Source organism: Protomyctophum bolini, assembly GCF_963924005.1.
Source record: "Protomyctophum bolini genome assembly, chromosome: 21".
Classification (NCBI taxonomy): domain Eukaryota; kingdom Metazoa; phylum Chordata; class Actinopteri; order Myctophiformes; family Myctophidae; genus Protomyctophum; species Protomyctophum bolini.
Genome location: NC_137882.1, coordinates 2,955,307 through 2,970,000, shown reverse-complemented (window position 1 = coordinate 2,970,000; position 14,694 = coordinate 2,955,307). Strand labels below are relative to the sequence as shown.

The 14,694-nt window shown below is 44.9% G+C and overlaps 1 protein-coding gene across 6 annotated transcripts in view; it reads left to right on the top strand.

Annotated features, from left to right (window-relative positions):
* The window catches only part of LOC308336550 (melanoma receptor tyrosine-protein kinase-like), a 51,488-nt gene extending 37,445 nt beyond the window's left edge, over positions 1–14,043 (top strand). For 2 of the 6 annotated variants that reach the window (XM_080793946.1, XM_080793945.1), the window contains 12 exons: positions 240–384; positions 689–811; positions 2,915–3,019; positions 3,539–3,724; positions 6,096–6,251; positions 7,373–7,448; positions 8,756–8,902; positions 10,948–11,045; positions 11,205–11,342; positions 12,319–12,424; positions 13,187–13,335; positions 13,600–14,043. In XM_080793946.1, the coding sequence (XP_080650072.1) occupies positions 240–384; positions 689–811; positions 2,915–3,019; positions 3,539–3,724; positions 6,096–6,251; positions 7,373–7,448; positions 8,756–8,902; positions 10,948–11,045; positions 11,205–11,342; positions 12,319–12,424; positions 13,187–13,335; positions 13,600–13,839 (1,669 nt within the window). In that variant the 3' untranslated portion in view covers positions 13,840–14,043. Of the gene's footprint in view, positions 1–239; positions 385–688; positions 812–2,914; positions 3,020–3,538; positions 3,725–6,095; positions 6,252–7,372; positions 7,449–8,755; positions 8,903–10,947; positions 11,046–11,204; positions 11,343–12,318; positions 12,425–13,186; positions 13,359–13,599 lie in introns of all 6 variants that reach the window. The other 4 variants (XM_080793948.1, XM_080793949.1, XM_080793947.1 and 1 more) reach the window with 4 other exon arrangements.
* The last annotated feature ends 651 nt before the right edge of the window (positions 14,044–14,694 follow it).

Below are 14,694 nucleotides of genomic sequence, written 5' to 3'. Positions count from 1 at the left end.
GGGCGTGTCCTGATGGGAAAACCTATACTCTCAATTGTCCCGTGCTCGCGGGAGGGAAGCCGGGCGGGCAGGATGATATTGACCACTGGGGGGGGGGGAGTGTTGGGCGGGACGGAGCAGTAGCACCAGAGTTCATGAGTAAATCTCAATGATCACATGTTCAAGGTCTATAGAATTCATACTCGTTGAGTATTTACTCGAGTATATATATATACACTACTGGTTGTTTGTCCCTACAGGGCTCCCGTACACAACATGGCTGCCTTGGGCGTTGTGGGCGGGCTCCTGCTCGCCGTCGTCCTATCGCTGGCCGCCTTCGTGTGTCTGCGGCGGAAACACATCAAGAGGAAGAGGACCGTACGGCGCCTCCTACAGGAGAGAGAGGTCAGTGGCAGGCATCTCAAACACTGTGTGTGTGTGATGGGGGGGTTTGGTCAAACCACGTGACTTCCTTTGGAAAAGCATTGGGGCGGCCATGAAACACAGGCAGAGCACAGAACAGTTGTTCTTGATGTGGTTACGAAGCCTTAGACATACTGCAGACTCTTACGCAAACACTACTATGTGTGTGTGTGTGTGTGTGTGTGTGTGTGTGTGTGTGTGTGCGCGTGTGCGCGTGTGTGCGTGTGCGTGTGTGTGTGTGTGTGTGTGTGTGTGTGTGTGCGTGTGCGCGTGCGTGTGCGTGCAGTTGGTGGAACCTCTGGCACCTAGCGGTGAGGCTCCTAATCAGGCTCTGTTGAGAATCCTGAAGGAGACGGAGCTGAAGAGGGTTCGAATCCTGGGGTCCGGAGCCTTCGGAACCGTGTACAAGGTATTTTAACCCATTCTGACCTAAGATCAGATTTTAAAAATGTCTTCTACATCCTGACAGTTTTCATTCTGACCTGAGATCAGATTAAAAAAAAAAATCTTCTACGTCAGTCGCTCTTCGATCTTTCAAAAATAGCAGACCTACAAGCTCAGACCTACAAGCTATGAGCTTGTAGATCTGCTATTTTTCAATAGCTAAAGCACGACATGATGCTAACACCAAAATGGGTTAAAGGCCTATTTCACATTTTATATACAGTATATATATTTTATAAGTTATTGAAAAATCAATGTCTGCTCACACAAATAGGAGACCTCCTCCTCATAGACAAATACAAAACGTATTTATTTAAAGACCTTTTAAGCGTCGTACGAAGCCAACTCTTGTCGTGACAAATCATGACAACAAACACAAAATGTTTGGGCCGAACAAATAATTAGAAAGAAGAAAAAAAAAACTTTTTTTGTTTGTTTTTCTTTTTTGTAATTATTTGTTTGGTCCAAAATATTGTTGTCACAACTCCAGCTGGCTTTGTCCGCAGCGTAACCGTCTTTAAATAAATACCTTTTGAAATGTCTATGGGGGGAAAATGCATGGGGAATCATTTCCTGGGCCTGGCGTCGTCATGAAAGGGGGCGGGACTGCGACGCTCTATAGGGCAAAAAAACAACTTGTTAACGCTACTGCAAAGTAACTGAAAGTAACTGCTTACCGGTACGTGTAAGTTACTGTACTTTGCTTTACTTTTATTTATTTATTTAATTTGCTTCCAAATGTATGTATACATTTTCATGTATACATAATCTCAACATCTTCTCTCAACATTCAATAAAATGAAGAGGTGAAGAACAATCACAGTATTTTCATTTTGGTGGGTACCAGATAGAAGGGGAGTGATTTTGGTGTGATGTGTTTAGGGTCTGTGGGTACCAGATAGAAGGGGAGTGATTTTGGTGTGATGTGTTTAGGGTCTGTGGGTCCCAGAAGGAGAGTGATTTTGGTGTGATGTGTTTAGGGTCTGTGGGTTAACCAGAAGGAGAGTGATTTTGGTGTGATGTGTTTAGGGTCTGTGGGTTAACCAGAAGGAGAGTGATTTTGGTGTGATGTGTTTAGGGTCTGTGGGTTAACCAGAAGGAGAGTGATTTTGGTGTGATGTGTTTAGGGTCTGTGGGTTAACCAGAAGGAGAGTGATTTTGGTGTGATGTGTTTAGGGTCTGTGGGTTAACCAGAAGGAGAGTGACTTTGGTGTGATGTGTTTAGGGTCTGTGGGTTAACCAGAAGGAGAGTGATTTTGGTGTGATGTGTTTAGGGTCTGTGGGTTAACCAGAAGGAGAGTGATTTTGGTGTGATGTGTTTAGGGTCTGTGGGTTAACCAGAAGGAGAGTGATTTTGGTGTGATGTGTTTAGGGTCTGTGGGTTAACCAGAAGGAGAGTGATTTTGGTGTGATGTGTTTAGGGTCTGTGGGTCCCAGACAGAAGGAGAGTGATTTTGGTGTGATGTGTTTAGGGTCTGTGGGTCCCAGACAGAAGGAGAGTGATTTTGGTGTGATGTGTTTAGGGTCTGTGGGTTAACCAGAAGGAGAGTGATTTATGGTGTGATGTGTTTAGGGTCTGTGGGTTAACCAGACAGAAGGAGAGTGATTTTGGTGTGATGTCTTTAGGGTCTGTGGGTCCCAGAAGGAGAGTGATTTATGGTTTGATGTGTTTAGGGTCTGTGGGTTAACCAGAAGGAGAGTGATTCATGGTGTGATGTGTTTAGGGTCTGTGGGTTAACCAGAAGGAGAGTGATTCATGGTGTGATGTGTTTAGGGTCTGTGGGTCCCAGAAGGAGAGTGATTTTGGTGTGATGTGTTTAGGGTCTGTGGGTTAACCAGAAGGAGAGTGATTATGGTGTGATGTGTTTAGGGTCTGTGGGTACCAGACAGAAGGAGAGTGATTCATGGTGTGATGTGTTTAGGGTCTGTGGGTCCCAGAAGGAGAGTGATTATGGTGTGATGTGTTTAGGGTCTGTGGGTACCAGACAGAAGGAGAGTGATTTATGGTGTGATGTGTTTAGGGTCTGTGGGTCCCAGAAGGAGAGTGATTATGGTGTGATGTGTTTAGGGTCTGTGGGTCCCAGAAGGAGAGTTCCCAGAAGTAAAGATTCCCGTCGCCATCAAGGTTCTGAGAGAAGCATCGTCTCCTAAAGCCAACAAAGACGTCCTGGATGTAAGTCAGTCAGTCAGACGACGTTTATAACCCATTTTGGGGGCGGGAACCCCTTTTTTGGGTTAACGTTTATACTTTAGCTATTGAGAAATCGCAGATCTACAAGCTCATAGCGCGCCACTCGGTGGCGCGCTATGAGCTTGCAGACCTTTGGTTTTTGGGACATATTTAGGCACAATTTGGCAAAAGAAATAGCATTCACAAGTATAGTGCGTGTGTGTTTGTTGTGTGTTTACAGGAGGCGTACGTGATGGCGTGATGTACGTGATGTACGTGATGTGTGCCGGCTGCTGGGAGTGTGTCTGACCTCTGTGTTGTGTATTACAGTGTGCCTGAGCTCTGTGTTGTTGTGTGACTGTTTACAGGAGGCGTACGTGATGGCGTGATGTACGTGATGTACGTGATGTGTGCCGGCTGCTGGGAGTGTGTCTGACCTCTGTGTTGTGTATTACAGTGTGCCTGACCTCTGTGTTGTGTATTACAGTGTGCCTGACCTCTGTGTTGTTGTGTGTTTTACAGGAGGCGTACGTGATGGCCAGCGTGGACCATGCTCATGTGTGCCGGCTGCTGGGAGTGTGCCTGACCTCCACCGTGCAGCTGGTCACTCAGCTGATGCCGTACGGCTGTCTGCTGGACTACGTCAGGCTGAACCGAGACCAGGTGGGGTCACAGACCCTCCTCAACTGGTGTGTGCAGATCGCTAAGGTGAGAGAGGATCACACTCACTCACTCCCTGAGTATAAAGTACCAATACTACGAAGGGGCCTTTCTGTGTGGAGTTTGCATGTTCTCCCCGTGTCCCCTATAGGGTAGGTACCCTCACAAAAAAACATGCAGTAATCCTGGTCTCTAAACTGCCTGATGGAGGGGAAAGGAACAGGTTGGAATAACGTGTTCCTTCCACGCGCTATACGTCCAACCAGGGAAACTCCCCCCTGTCAGGTGTTAAAGGAGCAACTTGGACACTCAAGGCATGAAGGAAGCATGAGTTCAAGTCCGTTGCTCTCCCCTTGTCCCCCATATATGGGGACTAGGTTGGTCTCCCCTTGTCCCCCATATATGGGGACTAGGTTGGTCTCCCCTTGTCCCCCATATATGGGGACTAGGTTGGTCTCCCCTTGTCCCCCATATATGGGGACTAGGTTGGTCTCCCCTTGTCCCCCATATATGGGGACTAGGTTGCTCTCCCCTTGTCCCCCATATATGGGGACTAGGTTGGTCTCCCCTTGTCCCCCATATATGGGGACTAGGTTGGTCTCCCCTTGTCCCCCATATATGGGGACTAGGTTGGTCTCCCCTTGTCCCCCATATATGGGGACTAGGTTGCTCTCCCCTTGTCCCCCATATATGGGGACTAGGTTGCTCTCCCCTTGTCCCCCATATATGGGGACTAGGTTGCTCTCCCCTTGTCCCCCATATATGGGGACTAGGTTGGTGAAGGGTGTGTAGAGCCCAGGATTATCATTAGATAATTGACACAGGGGTGAAAAATGGGTTACAAAATCGTGGGATAAAAATAAATAAATAAATAAAGTATCAATACTGAAATATAGAAATGCTCTGTGACTGCAGTAAAAGTCCGGAATTCAAAATGTACTTGAGTAAGTGTAAAATAGTATTTGCATTAGTATTTGCATTTGCATTGTACTTAAAATACCAAAAGTATAAAGTACTCTATATGCAGAATGTCCCAGAATGTTTCAAGTTTCCCAAATAGTCGATTCTACAACAGGGGGTGCCCACACTTTTTTTTACTTGAGAGCTACTTTTAAAATGACCAGCTCAACATGATCTACCCACCGGAAACATAATACCCTTGTTTGAAAATGGCTTTGGAATAGCGGTGCTGGCATTGCATTTAACCCATTCTGACCTGAGATCAGATTCATACGAGGTTTCCACTGGACACACACTGGTCTGATTAACCCGTTCTGACCTGAGATCAGATTCTAAAAACGTCAGTCGTTCTTTGATTTTTCAAAAATAGCAGACCTACAAGCTCGTATCGCGCCACTCGGTGGCGCGATATGAGCTTGTAGATCTGCTATTTTTCAATAGCTAAAGCATAACATGATGCCAACACCAAAATGGGTGCCCGGTCAGAATGGGTTAAGACAAATGCACTTGGAATGGGAAAGGGGGAGACATATAGGTTTCTTTTTGTATTTCATTTGTAATCTACTGACATTAATTTTGTGCGCAGCAACACTCTTGAAAACAAAGTATTGCATTGAGCTGACAGGCCCTTTTTTTTATGTCAGTCAATCAAGTCAACTTAATTCAAGTGGCAGATGCCAAAAATAGTTTTTAAGATTTAAATTAAATATTCTTTATAGGGGCATGTCATGTGATCTATACCTGCACATCCATTGTGATCTACTGGTAGATCGCGATCTACCTTTTGGGCAGCCCTGATCTTCAAGCTCGGCTGTTTTCAAATGGTTCAAAAGGAAGTGCTCCGTGTACTGTATATGTTTTGTAATGGTAATCACAATCTACAATGTAGCCTACAACTATTCACCCATTCTGACCTGATTCATACGAGGTTTCCACTGGAAACACACTGGTCGGATTAACCCATTCTGACCCGAGATCAGATTCATACGAGGTTTCCACTGGAAACACACTGGTCGGATTAACCCATTCTGACCTGAGATCAGATTCTAAAAATGTCAGTCGTTCTTCGATTTTTCAATAAATAGCAGACATACAAGCTCGTAGCGCGCCACTCGGTGGCGCGCTATGAGCTTGTAGATCTGCTATTTTTCAATAGATAAAGCATAACATGATGCCAACACCAAAACGGGTTCCCGTTCAGAATGGGTTAACCCATTTTGACCTGAGATCAGATTCTAAAAATGTTCTTCTACATCCTGACAGTTTTCTGAAAAAGCCATGTTTCTGTGTCAGTCGTTCTTCGATTTTTCAAAAAGCTTGTAGATCTGCTATTTTTCAATACACCAAAAGGGGTTCCCGCCACCAAAATGGCTTAAACTAAAGTTTTCAAATAAATGAGTAAAATACACAACGTGATATAAGTGACATTAGAGGCCTATATATGGTGTTTTTTTTCCAGGGCATGAACTACCTGGAACAGCGCCACCTGGTGCACAGAGACCTGGCGGCGCGTAACGTCCTGGTCAAATCTCCTCATCACGTGAAGATCACAGACTTCGGTCTGGCCAAACTCCTGAACCACGACGAGAAGGAGTACCACGCTGATGGAGGGAAGGTACACAATTTACAATTTAGGCATTTAGCAGACGCTCTTAATCCAGAGCGACTTACATTAACCCATTCTGACCGGGCACCCATTTTGGTGTTAGCATCATGTTATGCTTTACCTATTGAAAAATAGCAGATCTACAAGCTCATATCGCGCCACCGAGTGGCGCGATACGAGCTTGTAGGTCTGCTATTTTTGAAAAATTCGAAGAACGACTGACATTTTTAGAATCTGATCTCAGGTCAGAATGGGTTCATCAGACCAGTGTGTGTCCAGTGGAAACCTCGTATGAATCTGATCTCAGGTCAGAATGGGTTAAAGGTATATTCAGTGATTTCACTCAAAAAACCTTAGGTTTCGTTTTTGCCTTGGGACCCAAGCTTTCATCCAATCAGGATAGACTGAGAGTCAAAAACGAAACCTAAGGTTTTTTGACCCCCAGGGGTTAACTGGGGACAGGGAGGAACTCCTTATATGGTCAGCACACTCTATAGTAGAGAGGATTATCACAACAAAACAAAAAAAGAAGTGATATTTGAATTAAGTGAAATCACTGAATAATACCTTTAAGCAAGAACAGAAAAGCATGGGAATACATCACATAAAAAGCATCTATCATGAAACATGCGTAAGCTAAGAACGTAACAGTGGAATATCTATATAATGAAACTATACATATACATATATACTACTATGCTATACATATGTACTATGGCGTGCTATGACTATATACAATGCAATTATAGTGCTGTCTACATAACATGCTATAAGTCTGTATCAACTGCTATCTAAGTCTACAGAAATGCTATCTAAGGGGGTATAGGGTAAGTGCTATGGGCCATGGTGGAGTCTGAAAAGGTGGGTTTTCAGACTACGGCGGAAGATTGGGAGTGATGCTGCAGTTCTGACTGCAATGAGAAGTGCATTCCACAGTTTTGCACCACTCAGTTCACACGTGTGTGATTTTTTTAATAGCTTTAGTTTTGTGCTGGTGGTGTCGTACCCAATCTGCAACCTTTGACATGTCTGCTTTCTTCTGTCTCACACCTTTGATGTAATGTGACACAGACAGGCAGGCTCATGTACGTACCTCTCTCTCTCTCTCTCTCTCTCTCTCTCTCTCTCAGGTTCCTATAAAGTGGATGGCTCTGGAGTCTATCCTCCACTGGACCTACACCCATCAGAGTGATGTGTGGAGCTATGGTAACTTCACAGCTTTACACACTATACTAACACTGGCTTTTCGCTTAGCTCCACTATAGCGTTTACAGAAGAGCATCAGAATCACTTTAGTTGTCATTTTCCTATGTACAATATCGTTTCCCCTCAGTTATTGGCAGTGCAACATAAAACATAGAGCCTATTTAAAAAAAAAAAACACAAGCTAAAAACTAAAGCAAAACATGGACAAAACATTTAAAAAGATTCATATGGAAAAGTTAAGAGTTACCAACACCACGCACAACCTATGAATAAATAAAGTGGCATGATGCTATCCTTAAAAACAAAATGTTACCAGCACTGTTTAGCAGATGCATTTCAAAACATTTACCAAAACGACCACAACATTGACAATAAACCTAACCATGTGACTCTTATTAACTCACCGTTGAGTAGCGATTGGATTGGACAGCAGGAGTTTGATCATCAAACACAGCAGCAGAGCATGCTGCCACCAAACATTCAAGCATAGGATAGGAGGGAGTGGAAGTCTATAGGAAGTGACACATCACATGATTGACAGACCACCATGTTTGGTACCTATGGGTTATACATTCCCCTTCCTGTTCTCATGTAGTGCGAGGCAGAGTTAGGACCCAACCGCAGACAGTCAAGTCGAGACAGAGGAGCTCAAATGTGACAGATTTATTACCAAAACTCAGGAACATACAGAACACTGCTGACTACAATAACAATCTGACAAAGGAACTGAAAGGCAGACAGGACACAGGTGAACACAACTGACAATCCAACACTAGGATAGGCTAACAGGCAAACAGAACACAGGTGGACTAGGGTTACACTGATACAGGGAGGCGAGACAAGGCAGGTGACAGCAAAACAAGGCAGACAGGAAACACTAGGAACAATGCTACAAAATAAAAGCACACAAGGGAAACAACAGAAAAGTAAAACACCAACTAAAAGGAACAGTTAATTAAGCAATAAGCCACGAGAGGTCTCAGGATTCTGTCTGGATGTACAGTGTGGGCTGTCAAGGCCAGGAAGTCGTTTCTTGACACTCAGCGGGCGTTCCCGCATAACTTCGGGTATGATGATGTCACACTCATGCCCTCTATCCACACTTTTCCTGGGCTGTGTGTGCTCCAGTTCCTGTCGATTTGATCCAATGAAAGCCAATGAAACTGGTCAGATGACCAATGATATCCAATGAAATCAACAGGAACTGGAGCACACACAGCCCAGGAAAAGTGTGGATAGGTATGACAGTGTCTGTCTGTCTCTCTCTCTCTCTCCAGTTATAACACTATGTCTCTCTATCTCCATAGGAGTGACAGTGTGGGAGCTGATGACATGGGGTTCCAAGCCGTACGATGGGATTCCGGCCAATGAGATCTGTTCCATCCTGGAGAGAGGAGAGCGCCTCCCCCAACCCCCCGTGTGCACCATAGACGTGTACATGATACTGGTTAAATGTATGTAAATACAATACATATATATATATATATCGTCGTGTGCACTAGAGCACCGAAGTCTGACGTCACTTGTGTCACACTTTGCCCTATAGTTAAGGCCTATTCATAGTCTGGATTTTCGGTGGTGAGGTGACCACCGCTCCGGTGGTGAGCTGACCACCGGAGCTGACATAACGTTGAGCGGTGGTGAGTAAAAACAGAGAGAAGGGCTGGAGCGGTGGCAGTGGTTTGCTCTTCACCGCGGCTCGTGACGTCATGTTGTAGTTCGGTGGTCACCTAACCACCGAAAATTTAGACTATGTATGAGCCTTTAGTGTGGGTAGTGTTTGCCGAAAATATAAGGCACTTGTAGGAAGAACAGCCAAAAGTTGGAGAAAACTGTCAGACAGAGACCTTGGATGCAGAGAAGTCTGTTCTTTATTCACCTTTTCACACGATCAAAACTAAACAAAGGTATTTACACAGCAACTGGCAGGTTGGCCCTCGGTCCTTCTCACACATCTGCAGTCCTGCTTTGACTGACTGGCAGTGGGAAGTCTCCCTACTTATACAGGCTAAGCCCCTCCCACGGACCATAGCCCCTCCCACGGACCATATACCAACCCTAAATTGATTCCACAATTTCCCCAGTTACTCAATGTCCAGAGACACCACATTTCATATACACACATTTAACCCATTCTGACCTGAGATCAGATTCATACGAGGTTTCCACTGGACACACACTGGTCTGATTAACCCATTCTGACCTGAGATCAGATTCTAAAAAATGTCAAGTCGTTCTTCGATTTTTCAAAAATAGCAGACCTACAAGCTCGTAGCGCGCCACTCGGTGGCGCGCTATGAGCTTGTAGATCTGCTATTTTTCAATAGCTAAAGCATAACATGATGCTAACACCAATATGGGTTCCCGTTCAGAATGGGTTAAAGTGTTACCTAATATTCCACACATTATCCACATAATGTACACAATGATAAATCAGATTACTCTAAACAAACCTGCATACTGTTGGTATGTCCCCCCCCACACCCCACAGCTGATAGTTGCTCCCTACAATGGAGTCAACCAATTATCAATCAAGCATCATCATCATCATCATCATCTCATTTACATACACATCCCAAAATAATATAATTGCAACATACACAATAAATAATTCAAACTTTAGCCATTCAGTCTCAGTGGCAGGCTGAACTGCCACAACTTTCAGTAGAGGGCGCCAGCACACAGGTTCATGTATTTTTTATTTGCATTATAATCCCCATAGGGGGGATTTTAGATCGCTTCATATAAGAACTGTGTTTGAAAAATAAACCGACCACCCCGGCCTTTCTGTCAGGGGGGGGGGGGGGGGAGTGGCTGTGTGTCGTTAATGATGTCCGTTAATATTTGATACAGCCAGTTTCTGGAGAAAATGGAATTAATGTGGCCGCAAAAGCCTTGAAACTTACATATAAAGGCAATATCGCTGCTAATATACGTCACGCCCAGCTGTCAACACATTATAGCGTTCCTGAGATTCCTCGTTGACGTAAAGCTCAGCTGGTGGTGACTCAACTCGTACTAGAACCACGAAACATTAAATATCAATAAAATTAAAATAAACGTAATTAACATTCAGTTTATGTTGTGCGACGGGGCAGATGCAGCCACCCCGCCTACCCGGAAATGTCGTCTCTGGGTTATTTGACTCGTTTCTAACGCTTATTTTGTTACTCTTTGCAATATTTGTACATTTCCACCTTCAGTCGATGCTTCATATCCATAGGAGTGAAAAGGCCGGGGTGATCGGTTTATTTATCAAACGCAGTTCTTATATGAAGAGATCTAAAATCCCCCCTATGGGGATTATAATGCAAATAAAAAATACATGAACCTGGGGACTGACGCCCTCTACTGACAGTGACGTCAGGACTTCGGTGCTCTGTTAAATGTAGACACTGTTTAATGTATTTATGCACACTTAATGTATGTGTGTGTGTGCGTGCGTGCGTGTGTGTGTGCGTGTGTGTGTGTGTGTGTGTGGCTGACTTGTGCATGTTAGGTTGGATGATCGACGCGACCAGCCGTCCCACGTTCAGAGAGCTCATCGTTGAATTCTCTAAAATGGCCAGAGACCCTTCAAGATACCTGGTGATACTGGTGAGACTGTCTGTCTGTCTCTGTCAAAGATGCCCATTTTTTTCCGGCAGTGAAAAAAAAAGGTAGTCGACCAACCTGTGTGTGTGTGTGTGTGTGTGTGTTTGTGTGTGTGTGTGTGTGTGTGCGTGTGTGTGTGTGTGTGTGTGTGCGTGCGTGTAGGGTGATGAGTGTAGGAGTGTGCGTTCTCCTACAGACAGTAGGAGATTCTCGTCTCTTCTCCCTGAAGACCTGGAGGAGGAAGACGACAGTGACGACGACGGTGACGAATACCTCGCTCCCTCTAAGGCTACCACCGCGGTAAACACACACACACACACACACACACACACACACTGTAGCATCAACCCATTCTGACCGGGAACCCATTTTGGTGTTTAGCATCATGTTATGCTTTAGCTATTGAAAAATAGCAGATCTACAAGCTCATAGCGCGCCACCGAGTGGCGCGCTACGAGCTTGTAGGTCTGCTATTTTTGAAAAATCGAAGAACAACTGACATTTTTAGAATCTGATCTCAGGTCAGAATGGGTTCATCAGACCAGTGTGTGTCCAGTGGAAACCTCGTATGAATCTGATCTCAGGTCAGAATGGGTTAACGTGAATGTATTTCTAGAGCCGATAAGGAGAGCAGGGAAAGGAGCTACTACGGAGGTGAAGGTGGTGGAGGTGGGATGCGAACGCCTGGAGGAAAGTGGCTTGTATGCGACGCAGCGAGGCGGGCGAAACAATGAGGATTCTGGGTGGCATTGGGCGGGTATAAATAGGGACAGGTACTGTAGATTGGCGTGGAGGGCGGAGAGTGGCGTGGAGGGCGGGGTCAATGTGCGTTTCTCCACCTCCTGAACATCCGTTGTTCCAACTCCATTTAAACCCGGGCACAAAAAGTTCAGAAACTTAATTTTGGTCCATTATTTCTCCACTTTAATAATACCAATTCGTATTGTATTTTATATCATTGTAATCGTTGATTAGTCACCTTTGCAACGAGCTATAGATTGTATAAGGACCGGGCGTTTGCGGAATGAGCAACACAGCTTAAAAGATCCAAAAGCAGCCGCAACGGAACAAAGTTAAGTTTCAGAATCTTTTGTGCTGAGTTTTATAGTTGCAACGTCCAACCATTGTTATTGTCTGTCTGTCTCTCTCTCTCTCTCTGTCTGTCTCTGTCTGTCTGTCTGTCTCTCTGTCTGTCTGTCTCTCTGTCTGTCTGTCTCTCTGTCTGTCTGTCTGTCTGTCTGTCTCTCTGTCTGTCTCTCTCTCTCTGTCTCTCCAGAATGGTCATGCTCTCCCAGTGAGAGAAAACAGCGTAATACTTCGTTACATCACAGACCCTACAAACCCGTACAGTCTGGAGAGAGACCACTTCTACTCTGGACCTGGTACGTACGGTACATACGCACACGCGTGTGTGTGTGTGTGTGTGTGTGTGTGTGTTACTTTATTATTTAAATATATCATCAGTGATTACACTGTGAGAGTTTATATTATTCTTTTATATCGTTTTGCATTGGTCTCTCAGACGACACCACAAATATAACAAATGTTCAATTATTATATTGGCAAGTCTCAAAAGTCACAAAAAATATATAAAAAAAGAAAAGAAAAAAGAAACATGAATTCAAGGCTTCATGGGATGAGTAATTGATAGGAAGTATTCTTTTAACCACTTAGGGAAAAAAATAGCAATTATTTTAACCACGCAAAGAGCAAGGTGGAGGATGAGGTATTTTTAAGAGTATTCCATTTCAAATGGCGCTGGATAAATAAAGCGACTGCGTTTAGTGGCTCAACAGCAGCTCCAATCTGAAGACTCTTAAGGCTCATACATAGTCTGGATTATCGGTGTTGAGGTGACCACCGAACTACAACATGACGTCACTGAGGTGACCACCGAACTACAACATGACGTCACGAGCCTCGGTGAAGAGCAAACCACCGCTCCAGCCCTTCTCTCTGTTTTTAGCTCACCACCGAAAATCCAGACTATGAATAGGCCTTTAGCCAGTGATTAGTCCGATCACCGCGACCTCCTTCGTTCGGGAGACGAGGAGGCGCTCTTGGTGGTGAACGGTGGCGCCCCCTAGGGCGCTGGCCGTGGGAATGAAAAGTGACATCAAAAACCCTCTCTGTCTCCTCCTTAGAGTACATGAACCAGAGTATGGGTGGACCCAGCCAGGGTGTGGTGGGTGGACCCGGCCACCACAGGCACCACTCGGAGGTAGCGAATCCCAACTACGAGGACCTGGACCTGGACTGGGGAGCCACCCAGCAGCACCCTGACCCCCTGGAGGTAGAGGCCTGTTACTGCATCAAGTATTACTACATTTAACTATGCCAAAAAACTATTAAAGGACCACTTCACCACTTTTCAACCTATCTTCATATAATAGGTCCTCACTAATAATCATGAAAACAAAATCTACTCGGTCTGTGACTCATAAGAGGGCTGTGGGCAGTTAAATGAAGATGGGTTGAAAAGTGGTGAAGTGGTCCTTTAAAATCTTCATTATTTGTACGACAATTAATCGTCCTCATTTCATGATCGTTTTTACAGGCCTACGAGGAGGAACCAAAACTCCCGGCGTGTGTTTCCGAGGGACCTGAATACCTGAACACTCGCAACTCGCTGCAACCGGCCGTGTACTACGACATCCTGGACAACCCCGACTACCACGAGGACTTCCTGCCACCGCCCGACGTAACCCCGCCCACTCACAGCAGTTTGTTCCTCCCCGCGGCCGAGAACCTGGAGTACCTGGGAATGAACGCTGCGCTGCACGCACCCGTACGCTAAATAATGCTATAGCTAATGTTGCTCTTTACACTAGGTTATGTTAGCTAACATTATCCTGTACGCTGAATAATGTTAGCTAATGTTACCCTGCATGCTAGCTGATGTTAGCTATCGTTCACGTGTCAACCTTCACGCTAGGGTACTGTACGTTCACACAGTCAACCCGTATGCTAGCTAATGTTCACATGGTCGACAGTGTTAGCTAACTAACAATAGCTAATGTTCACATGGTCAACAGTGTTAGCTAACTAATGACAGCTAATTGTTCACAAGGTCAGCGGTATTAGCTAACTAATGATAGCTAATGTTCCCATGGTCAACGGCATTAGCTAACTGACATTAGCTAACGGTCCACATGGTCAACCTGTGTGCTAGCTAAAATCTTGATACTTCAACTTTTCGGCTAGCTAAAGTTTACATAGTCAGCCTGTATGCTAGCTAACGATCACAATGCCAGACTTGATTAGCTATGGTTTGTATAGAATGCTTTCAAACGAAACATTATTATTAATATTTTCTATTTGTGGGTCAAAATGTTGAACTGGAAGCTTCAGACCAATAGATGGCGTCACTGTGTCATTGTTTTTACATTGGCATTGGTCTGGGGACCACTGGGGGTCCAAATGTAATTCTGAGAGTGTGCAAATGGCACCAAACGGACCCTTACAGGGTCTGTAACTCTCAGTGTGTACAAATGGAACCAATTACGGGTCTGTGACTGTAGTGTAGAAATATGGACCCTTAGTTATAGGTCTGTAACTTTGAGAGTGTAGTAACATTAACCCTTCCAGTTCTGGTGGGTTGAGATAGTAGAAACAGCTATAGGTGTGGTGCTGAGGTGACCAGGTCATCACC